Below are 12,203 nucleotides of genomic sequence, written 5' to 3'. Positions count from 1 at the left end.
ACGCTTAATTTTTCACCATTTCAGGCTTCTTATAATCTTAACAAAATTCTATTAGATTTTCTATTATATTACGCAACTAATATTTCAGCTAAATGTTTGAAAGGTTTGTCAAGAGAAATAAATTCCCTCTGAATTCATTTTCGTATTTTCGATAAAGATTCACTTTGAAAAATTTTGCTTCGAGGAAGATAAAAATGGCAACATAAACAATTACATGTTCGTAATATTCAATATGCTTTTATGTTCTACGTTATAGTTTTTTCCCTCGTGTAAAACTAACCAGAAAACAAAGTGATTTTTAAAATCAACTTCCTACGAATGTTTGTGCCGCGCATAGATTAACAATTACAAGACGCTTCACTCTATATTCAGAAAAATCATTATTTAAGCGCTAAAAGCTAAAGAAATAAAGCGTGGGAATATCGTGGTGGTTATGAGATTACGTCATTCACATTTGACTTAATTTGTCTTGTAAATTGTTCTTCATTCTACGCGTTTGATTTGGCACCGCGCCTAACGAGTTTATGCAATATTTATTTTTGATCCACTCAAAAACTGTCCCAGCTCCGTTTTAACGAATTCCGTCTTCGTTTGAATAATGTATTTCGATATTTGCTTTTTTGTACCGTACCGGGTTTACCGTGTACTAATTGCTCGATTATGAAGAAAGTAATCGATAGCTGAACGAGCGTATTTGTTGACTCATGCCTATAACTTGGTAGAGTTGGTGTTTATCGAGGTGGGAGCGTCTATTCACGGGGATCGGACAAAGAAGCCTGATAACACGACCTTATCCCAGTGACAAGTGGATCGAGCTTAAATGCTCTGTGTAGCTAGTGAAAACAAACTCGAGTCCTTCAATCGAACAAAGGGCACCCACACGTACTACCTTCTGATCGCATATCGCGCAGTAAGCTCCGACTTGGGCAAAACTTAATCGCAATCGCTGGTTTCGATCGAACAAAGCTTTCTTCTGATCGGAAACTTTGTCTGTTTTATGACTTTGTTCGGGAAATTACGCAACACGAAGTTTTCTTTGTTAGCAGATAAATTGGAAACGCTATGAAGGTTAGTTAGGAAGGAACAAAATTAATTCGAAACTGCAGGTGAAAATATAAATTTTGAAAATTGGGAAATTGAACTGATGTGAAGCAAATGATGCTACGTGACAGACAAATAAAAGAACAGTACTTTTCAATTAAGAAGAATGTGAATTGCACGCGGAATATGGTGAAAGAAATGTAATAGGCGCTAGAGTAATTTATTTCAGCGTTTAGAGCTATCGCGTGATGGAGCCGCGATCGTAAATACTGGCTGGAGTAAAAACGATAACAAAAAGAAGAGGAAAAAGAAGGAAGTAATGTGTAACGTACAAAGAAATAACTTTGCCTAATCCTGTACATTTTTTACCATCCATTCTCCCTTTAAATCGGTAAAGCTGATAAACTTTGAAAATCCATAGGCATTCGAATAAGAAACAGTCTACACTACTGTTCAAAAATATACAGAAACATGGTTATTTTGCATAAGATACATCTTGAATTTCTACGTCGTTTAGAAGTTTAACTTCTTGATTGTAGTCCGAGTAACGATTCAATTATAGTTAATGTCAAGAAAGCTTAAACGAGTGTAACGATATTACGCAGATTACACGAGCGGCTGCGAATGAATTATTCGAGGAAATCGATTGGTCCCCCGTAGTAGTACGAAGATTGATAGTCCGCCCAGTTCGACGGACGTGAATATAGCAGCGGATTACTTTCCCGTCGACAGTTCATTAAACCTCACAGAAATAAAACTCTCGGTGAAAATTTAAGGACATTCTGTTCTTTTTACGCGAAAAATCCCAATTCCCTCCCGTCTTTTTTCTTCTTTTGGCAGTCAATGTTTGGGCCATTCGCATATCCGTAACGACGTGATCCTCTGATCGTGTGATCGTGATCACTAATGGCATATTTCCTGATTTTCCATACCATTGGTTTCAGAAAACCGGAAGAAAGTCTTCCGAGACTAAGGAGAATGAAATATGAGGAAAACGAGGTCTTTTGTTTGAGGAGAGCGTAACAAAATTAGCAAAAATGTAGAATCGAAATGTGAATCGAAGAACTGTACTGTTAGCTGGTTTAGGATTTCCTGCGTTTAAAACGGCCCACTTTCGCCAAGTTGGACAAAACAATCTCAACGCCCACATTTGTGTTGCAGGTTAAGCCACTCGTTATTGGAAGTAGTCGTCCGAGATATACATCGTTGGTCATAATTATCAGAACACTTTCTCGTTACGTTTCTTAAAAAAATTTGTCAACTGTTACTTTATTTTGTTTCGTTTTTCGTTACAATTAGAAAATAAAGTCAGTGAAAAACATTCAATTTGTACTAATCATTAAGTGTTTTAATATTAAGAGTCGGCAGTGTTTATTTTAAAGCCTCATCGCATTTATATTTCTTACAGGAGAAAAAGGGATATTCCCCTTTCTCCCTCCCCTGCTATACACAATGCTATATGTACATAGATGATTTTATATACAGGGTGGTTGGTAACTGGTGGTACAAGCGGAAAGGGGGTGATTCTATGCGAAAAAAGAAGTCGAAAATATAGAATAAAAATTTTTCGTTTGAGGCTTTGCTTTCGAGAAAATCGACTTTGAATTTTCGCTCGGTATATGTAAATCTAAAATTTTCAACTAACTACACGTATCTAATTAAATGATTTTATCGATTCTAACAAAAACAATCGACCGGACATTTATTCCATCAAGAGCTATCTTTTTCAGCTTTGCATACGATCCATCTATAAAAATATAAATTTCTACAAACATCTGCACTCGAGTTTGTCTCTAATAACACTTCGAAATTGAAACAAATTTTTCCCAGATCACGTTCCTCTGTTTAAATTCGTAAAAACGTAAAATTATATAAATATTCAGAATATATTTTAATAAAATTTAATACTGTCATGGAAATATTGTACCCAATAAGGTGTCATCCGATGAACCATTATGAGCAACGCAGAGACCAATTGAGATTTAATTATTAAGCTGGAATGGGACCAGCGGAGGCGGACTTCGGCGGACTTCGCACGTACGACCATTCATTTCGCCGAACGGGAATGGCAGTCGCATCGTAGAAAGAGAAAGAACGGTATCTTGTGAACAGAAGGGAACGAGAGGGTCAGGTAGGGGGAAGATAAAACGGAGGTTCAGAGGGGACGGAATTCTTAATCAAGTTTCTTTTCCGATCCTCTTATCCTCGTTCAACGGGGCCAGACAAAGCCGTGAGAGTGAAGAGAAGTTATAGGAAATAATATATCAGCCGGGTGTCGTTATGGTCGCCGAATATTGAAGTTTCGCCCGCGAACCACTTCGCCTTGCCGCTCTAGCTGGCAGGCCCTTTCAGAAAACTATCGTAATACCTCATAGAACTTGGAAAATATTAGTTTTATAATAAAGTTCGAACAAACTTCCTTCTTCGCCTTCCGTTCTCATCCCCCTCTCACTCTCTTTTTCCTCCTCTTCCTGCCTCTTATCCCTTTGACTCTCCCTCTCACCCCTTCTCGCGCAACCACGCGGAGTTTCCATCGGAGCCACAGACGGTCCGCAGTCATTTCGTCCGTGGATTATTAATCTTTGAGGAAATCAAGCGCCGTTTTGACGAAGAATTCCTCACAATGCTATGTCCCGACGACGATTCTCTCCAACGGCGAGCCACGCCGCAACGTCGAAACTTTCTCCAGCGATAAACGGCTCCGTGAGTTTCGAATTAAAAATCTGTCGTCCCTTGGGACCAAGAAAGCGGTCGTTATTCTCTACCGACCAGTTACTTCTTAGCTGGAATCTTCTTAAAATTTTTTAACCATAGAACAGAATCACTAAGATGCAGGTTTGTAACTTGAATAAAAGAATGTTTTATTTCTTGGATATAGTAATATATAGTTTGGTTTCCATATCTTTGTTATTTGTGCATCTTTCTACATTTTTGTATTCTATAACAAAAATTGTTCTTAAACGTTGAATTTTCTACGAGATAAAAATGTTTAATGAAGGCAATTGTCACAGTTTGTTTCAAATAGGCTGGTAACTCGATTAGACTACAATTTATAAAGTTTGGTCAGATTAAAACTTATAAAACTTTTTGCAGGGAAAACATTTTCAATACTGTAAATCGCTTTAAACGCGCTGGAAGGATATTTTAAATAAGAAAAACGAGAAATTCAACAACAACGAAAAAATTGCATTACTGAAAAATACAGATGGAAGACAATCATAAGTAACGATGAATACTAAATTTTTAAAATTAATCGGTAAAAATTTTAATTAGAACAAGTAACTTTGTTCTTTTCCAAAGAATAAGGTGGACGAAACTTTTCGGTCAATAATATCACGACTTATAGTATTTACTAATAATATCTTTGCATATAATGTATAGTTTCATTCCTTTATTGCCAACAAGTTCACAAGTACTTTTAATCAAGTTATTGCTGAGGCGGTCTTCGGGAAATTGAAAGATATTTAAAACCGCAAAGAAGGCGGATTTAACAGGGAATCCTATTAGAGGACTGATTTACGAGCTATGTAATTTAAAACTATTTACGTAGCGTTACCACGACGAACTGGTGGCTATTACATTGAGCCGCAAAACTGTAAAAGAAAGAAAAAGAAAAAAAAAAAAAACAAAAGGGCCTCAGAGATGAAAATCGAAGCGCTACTTTTCGCGCCGTAGATCCAGCTTCCATTGTCTTCCTTTTTCAAAGGCTCAAACTAATTTTCTTCCTTGCCCAACCCCCTGCTGCTACGGCCTCGTCATTCTGTTCCAACCACTGCTTCTTTCTCTTTTCTTCATCTACCTTTCGTCCATTTTTTGCCACATACATTCGCCACCTTCATTTGACAACGCGGTCCACAATAAAAAAAAAAGTACGAACGAAGAGCCACCGGAATGAGAGATTAATAATACAAACGCGTCACCGTTATTCTTCATGATCGACACTCACGGTTCATTCGTCACCGTAGACGATTCATAAAAGCTGCACATGTTTAATGTGCTTTATTTAACAACCTGCTTTATTTAATTCTTTTTTTATCTTTAGATTCATGGCAAAAAACTTAAAAGTTACAAGCGTCGACGACTAAAGTGCAAAACTTGGAAAAGCTAAATTATAAACGAAAGAAATTAAAATGAAAGATATGTGAAGAAACATATCGCCGACGATAAAAATTGAACAACCGTGCAACTGAAGTCTATAGTTTATAATTTGTCGCTTATCAAACTATGTATGGTAACAGCGCAGTTAGACAACCAATAGAATAAACTTTCGCAATAACATTCTTTCTGTTCCCATCGTTTTTCCCTCTAACAATATGATACAAGACGAACAAGCTTTTATATCCACATATTTTACAAAAAATCAATTTTACGAAAACTTACGTATTGGTTATTTTAACAATTTTGGTAATTTCGATATTGAACAACATTTTCTGATAGGATTTATTAAATAAGAGAAACTACAGGATAAAATTACTTGCATTGAAAAGATTCGCGCCGATCGTAGTGTTTGCGACACTACAGAGATCACACCAAAGAGCAGGACAAAGACGCGTGCGGCAAATTGAATTAAACCGGCGTTATTTACAACGCGCCGCGGAGTGGTGTAGATTTACGCGCGGGCTTCGACGAAAGTTATGGTAACGACCGAGTTCTCTTCTCGCAAGTTGGCACGACGAAAGCTATCGGCAAAACCGAACCAGTTAGTCGCGACCGGGATGAGAAAATGGCTAGAGAGAAGGGTAAACAGAAAGGATGGCGAAAGACTTTTCCTCGCCTTTCCCTTTCTTTCTTTCCCCAACTTTTCTCGCAGCTCCCTTCGTTCGGTCCAATTTCCTTCTGCACATTTTCCTGCATTCCCGTGCGCAAACCTCGCGAGTGGTCATTCGATATACGTGCCACTCGGAAATGTCGATAGCGAATTTCTCCGTGGAAAATCGGTGGAACCAGAGGGAACTGGGGATAAGTGCGAGCGTGGGGGCCTTCCTTTCGTACGTGAACAGAGAATGAGACAGAAGGGGAGGGTAGAGTGGTCGAAGAGCGAACTATAGAGGGAAAAGAAACAGGAAGAAGCGAAGTAAGAGAAAAAGAGGCACACAGGGATGCGGTAAGGACGGGAGAAGATAACAGGACCGGGAGAAGCGAGGGAGAACAAAGGGTGCTTATCGACACCGCAGTTCTTATCCCTAGTAACTCCTTTTATTTTATCCGTTTCCGTTTCCCGAGCTACTGGGCTAAAGCCTCGAACTCGTAGCTTGTATCTGAAAGATAATCAGACTCTGAGACGTACTCGAATGCAGACGGCAATTTTAGGCCGCGTCCCTTGTCCCTCTTGTGTCGTTTTCTCAAACCAAACGAACGAAAATATCATTGTAAAACAAAAACAAACGAAAATAAGAAAGGTGGAGAGAGGAAATTAACTGGAGGACGACAGAATATTAACTGGCAATGAGAGAGAAGCGCCGAAAGTTGGGAGTTTGGGCGTTGGAAGTTCTTAACGTTTCAAGTCCATCGGTTTCGACCAGATTAATTTCCTTTGAGAGTCGGATGGTACGAAGCAGGCCGCTGTTATCGGGTGGAAATCGGGTAGTATCAATATTTAAACGACTTACTGAGTTTCGATGACGTAGTACAGGATAGGGTTGTTATGAGAATTACGGCTCGCCACCCAAGACAGACGCACGGACCTCGACGTGAAGTTCGATATAAGAGGACGGTCCGGCGGATCCGGCACATCTGAAAACAAATTTCCAAGTCTCAGCAATTTAAACAGTTTTATGGCTACTGATGTTTTTCTTACATAGCTTACACAGCTGTATTTCTCGTAATAACATTTGAAGTTTTAACAACCAATCGAACCGTATTGCAGTTTACTTTAACTTTCTTAAGTGTTGAGTTAAGGGATAAAGATAGAACAAGTTTCAAAGCATCGCGACTATTCGTTTTCCTGTATTTCCTGTATTTAAAGAAATTTAGGTGAGTTTGGCAGAGATACTACAAGATCGTTCATTATTATTAAACCGTAGATATTTACGCATTGTTGACAATTGTAAATATGCAAACACGTACAAAGATGAACATCAATATACAAAATATACATATATTCCAACATTTAGGGGCTAAAATGCTTTTTTCCCAGTCTCGCTCTTTCTTCAATGCCTGTAAACATATGAATTTGCATAAACATCCGCAGTCTAATTATTATTAATATATTTCATACAACGTAGAATTATGTATTAACATCGCGTTGAATATTTTTGTTTCTTTGCTATTATTTAGCGCTTCTTTCAAAAGGAATTTGGAAAATCGCCATTTGGACTGTTGGAAAAATAATTCGCGCGAGAGTTGGAAGGTTGAAAGTCTCCCCTTTAACTCGCTGGCAGGGGCATTTTATCGTGGTTTACAAAGAGAACAAGCTTTCGAAGGAGTCATGGTCTGAAACACCGATCACGCCCGTTGCTGTAACCAGCGTCGGATAAGAGTCAGGCATTTAATATGCACCGCCATGCGAGCCACGGAGATATAACAGTGCGCGCACGTCGCATAAGATCATAAATGAGAACGGAGGGCGCGCAACCCTTGCACGATGGAGTCGTCATCCTCCCCTGACCTCGGTCGTTCGTGCGTTCTAACGTTTTGCAGCGGGACGAGAAGCTGGTCACAGTTAACTTCCAGCAATTAATCGCCCATTGTAAATGCAGCTACGATAAACGTTTCCCCGTTTCTCTCTATCTATTCTCGCGTAGATTTTAATTCGCGCACGTCGCTTCGTTTAAATTTTATCGAGTAATTTCGAATTGTCCCTGATTGATCTACACTATGGAATAGGTTTAATTTGATAAAAAGAACGAACTGCATACGATGGATTACTGATTACAATACTATTATGGACTAATAGGAGTTTCAGGCGTGTGAAGATAATCTGATTGAAAGGCAACCTGGATTTGTACGTTTATGGTTGTCATGTTCTCTCTCAAGCTGATCTATAAAAGATTCATTAAGAAATACTACTAGATATAATGCAAATTGTAATGTAACATTTATCCTCGCCATTAAATAATACGCAAAATCATAATAGGTTATATCAATGTATTTTCCTAAATTACATTCAATGAACTGATAAAAATACTGCCCAACTTGGAAGACAGTAAACGAAGACTCAAGAGGATTAAATCGTATGATTTAACAAAATGTTCATAAAATATAAAACACTAAAATTCATTAAAATATAGAAAGTGTTTACTATTGAATGTTTCGCTTGCATTCCTTATGTACCGCCAGAACTATCGATTGATTCCAAAGAGGCTACTATAGCTACAATAGTAGCGGAGTAGTATTCCATTTATTACAACGAAAGTTTAGTTACTGCCTAATTAAATGAACTGCCTGTTAAATGAACTTCTGCCTATTAACTCCAACTATTCGAACGTAAACTCCTGTTACATAAACAAAACATCGCGGATATTGGGGAAAATCAGTGAACTCCTGTAATATATACTCCAGTTAGGTAAAAAGGAACATAGGCTTGCTTTTACATCTCCCTCAATATGATATCAGGTATTCTACCCTCACCTCCAATAATTTCAACAGGCTAATGCACCGATAATAATTAATCAACCAGTCGGAGATAAACGACCAAGTTTATATCCAAAGCCTTTGACGCCCTTCTTTTTTTATCCGATCGACGAACAATTAGGTCGATTCGGAAGGTCCGAAAAAGTGCGCGTTAATTTCGCGAACAGATTAAACGCAGTCTTGCATCGAGGCGGTCGCTTCGAATATTCATTCCCTCGTTAATAATTCACGTCACTCGATAACCAGAAGAGGGACCAATAGCTGATATTTCTTTGGTGACACGCGTCGTGAAGGTGAACGCGAAACGACCATCTCCAAGAGGAGCGAAAATAAATCCTATTGTTGCGGCTTAACGAACTCGAACTCGATCTCCCGTTCGGGAACGGGAAAAATAATCGCCAGTCGACAGGGCCGAGTCATCGAGTTCGAAAAACGATGCGGGCTCGTTTGCGCAGTCTTATCGAGCGGACATGGAAACGCGAACGGGGCGTGATCGAATCCCTCTTGGACTTATTGGCTGGCCCTTCGGCCCTGTCAGCTTCTCGAACACCCGCTTTTGTTCGCGTGATCGGAACATCGGGCTGGTTAATGGGATGGATTCGAACGGATCGTTTAAAACTACTTACTTCTGATATTTATCGTTTTGTCTTTTTCTTTTGTTGTTTTTTCGCCGGTGAGTTAGAAACATTTAGATTGTGAAACGTGTTATTTGAGTGTACAATCCTGTTTGAGTACTAGGACATTCACGAAGAATTAAATATGCTCGAAGAATTATTAGGAAATTATCAAAATTTCTAAAAATTATTCAAACCATAGATCGTAGGAATTTATATATCGAATGTTATAATAACAATTTCATTAGTCTGTTATTTCTTTTGCCGTCTATAGCTGTTTCAATTCTTCTAAAAATTTTCAAAAATTTAGATCAGAGAACTATGACTACACTATTGTTAGTTTACTATATTTATATAATTCTTGTAGATATTTTCAAAAAATTAATGATACGTATATCGAACCAGAATTTTACATGCGTACGAAATTCTAATCGGCCAATCGTTTTCCTTGACAATCTAAGACAATTGTTTGGTTTCGTATGAGACCAGTAAATGAATACTTGTGAATATTCATGAACTGTAACGTTTTTTCCTCTTTTTAAAATATTTTTATTCAACAGAATAATTTTTACAAAGTATACGTAACACAATTACTACTGTAAAATTGTAAAGAAGTATCAAGAACAGTTTACACAATATAGAGTTTTAATCTACTATCTCCGTAAGTTCATAATAACAATAATATAAAACCACTACATTTATTTACATATATTTGTTTATACATGAACCATAATGCACTATCAATCGAACCCTGTTTGTTTTTAAATGAACAAGTAAATTCTCGAGGAACTTTCGCGTTTCGTTACTTTAGACTAGAGCATATGTACACACAGGAATATTTCTTTAACGCAGAAGGTATACATTGTTTCATACCGTCAATATTTAAGCAAGGGAATGTAATCCTCGAGACAAAGGGAAAATTATTTGTAAACTCGAGATATTACTATCAACATGAACGTTCCCCTTACAAATGGCTCAAAGTTTTAATGAAACGATCTCTCAAACATTTTATAATCCTCAAACATTAAACGAAGGTAAAGTTGAAGAAATGAAAGATTACCAAAGATTGAAGATCACTTCAAGCCAAGATTAATCCAGATTGTAGCGATTTTAATTGGCAGAAGGCACGGTAAATTTCGCAAACAAGAATTGTTATAATAAATCCTCAAGGCGTGTGTCTCCTTTGCACGGGATGACGTTACAAACAATTTTTCTCAATTAGAATCAACCACGTTACCGGAACTACAGGCGAAATGTGTCTTTTGCCCTCGGTAACGAGGATCCGCGGACGCTTGATACCGGAAGTTATACAGGTTAGGTTGCATACCGACGTAACTGCACACAGAGGGACGCCGCGGTTCGTCCTTTGCTATACGCGGAATATAAATTCCACCGAGGCCGTTTACCAAAATTTATGAGTGTCATTTTAAGAACTGTTTTGCCTTGCTCAACCATATGGCTCCACGTAAATATCTCTCACTACGCTTTATCGTTAAAGCTCGCCGTCTAACCATTAACCTGCTGCTTCTTCCTCTCTGCTTTCTTTCGATCTGGTGTTTATATTTATCAATTTTTAGCCGATCTTGTCAAGATACAGTGAGATATGCAGAAGTTCCTGGTCAGACAAATTTTTCATTTTATATTTCAGAAGCGATATCTAAAATAACTTTAACTAATAGAGTAAGAGTTACCTTTCATATAGTTCGTTAAAGTTGTTAATCTCCTTACTTCTTATCTCTATAATTGCAATTTTATTTATAATTCAAATTACAATACAAATATATTATATCACGTTATCAGCCCTATCATAGAGTTATCCGAATGATTCTCCTGTACTTAATAATTTTTTAAAAAGGAATTAAAGCATACGATATTTTCTCCTCTTAGGTCTACCCAATAGGTTTACGAATTATTCTATACAATGTTCAAGACTGAATTTTAAGATGCTGAAACTTAGCTGATTCGAATGACTGCACCTTACCCTATCGGTTATAAAGATATGACGAATAATGGAAGAAATAGTTTAACAAATAAACACTGTTATATAAAGCGAAAAATCTATCTGGTCGGAAACTTTTGCACGTAGCTGTGATTGGTATCGCGGGCTTAACCGTAGAACGAATTAAAGCATCGATGGGGTTATGATTTCTCCTTTGCAGCTTTAAGGGGTTAACGAAGCAACCAAACATTATCCGCGTAAATACACCGGAACAAGTTTATTTGCCGAGAAGCGCTTCATTCAATATTGGATGTTATATATACCAATTCCGTACCTCCGCTCCGTAGTATTTTTGTCTGTGTATCGTATCTCTTAAACGTTAGTTTTCCTCCCTTTCGAGTACGCGATGGACTTTTCCTCAAGCAAATAGCTGATCGGATAAAGTAACGTTCTGCCGGGCTGTTCGATCGAGCCTTATTGAAACTGTTACCGTACCATCTGAGTCTGTATTAGATTCCATGGTTCCCCATGACGTACTTTCTCGATATTGTTTGCACATTTCCCGATACATCCTCCAATTCACTTGTTTTCTTTAATGTTTGCAAAATATTTATTCAAGTGCCGACATATAATGAAGCGATATAAATATGTAGATATAACGAGCGCTATATGTAAGCCGCATAATTGCGACACACTTGTTGACACATTTCGCGTTGCCCATGTAAAGATACGTCTTTTTCGTGTTATTATTTAACCGATGATTATTTCTGTTCCTTAACGTTTTTATTAAATATTTGCATAACAATTTGAGAATATTTCTAGCCCTTATTTGAAGATTAAAGCATTTTCTCAGTTACAGCAATTTTTTTCTAATAATCTTTTTAATTTTAAATTGAAAAACAAGACAAGTCTTAATTCAAAGACCGAGGGCCTAATATACCACGAAATTCAAAATTCGCTTCTCGATGTATTTTCTGAGTATAGCTATATCCCAAGCTTCGCGATATATTTATTTAAAACGTGCGCGATACAGATTA

General features: G+C 37.6%; 1 protein-coding gene across 4 annotated transcripts in view; it reads right to left on the bottom strand.

Annotated features, from left to right (window-relative positions):
- Positions 1 to 12,203, bottom strand: part of LOC122577542 (tyrosine-protein phosphatase 99A-like) — a 427,764-nt gene that overhangs the window by 87,673 nt on the left and 327,888 nt on the right. For all 4 annotated transcript variants that reach the window (XM_043748870.1, XM_043748879.1, XM_043748881.1 and 1 more), the window contains exon 3: positions 6,651 to 6,774. In XM_043748870.1, coding sequence (XP_043604805.1) covers positions 6,651 to 6,774 — 124 coding nt within the window. The remainder of the gene's footprint in view (positions 1 to 6,650; positions 6,775 to 12,203) is intronic.

The sequence above is a fragment of the Bombus pyrosoma genome, linkage group LG2 (genome assembly GCF_014825855.1).
Source record: "Bombus pyrosoma isolate SC7728 linkage group LG2, ASM1482585v1, whole genome shotgun sequence".
Lineage (NCBI taxonomy): Eukaryota > Metazoa > Arthropoda > Insecta > Hymenoptera > Apidae > Bombus > Bombus pyrosoma.
The sequence above is the reverse complement of the archived record's forward strand: the minus strand, read 5'-3'. Positions and strand labels throughout refer to the sequence as shown.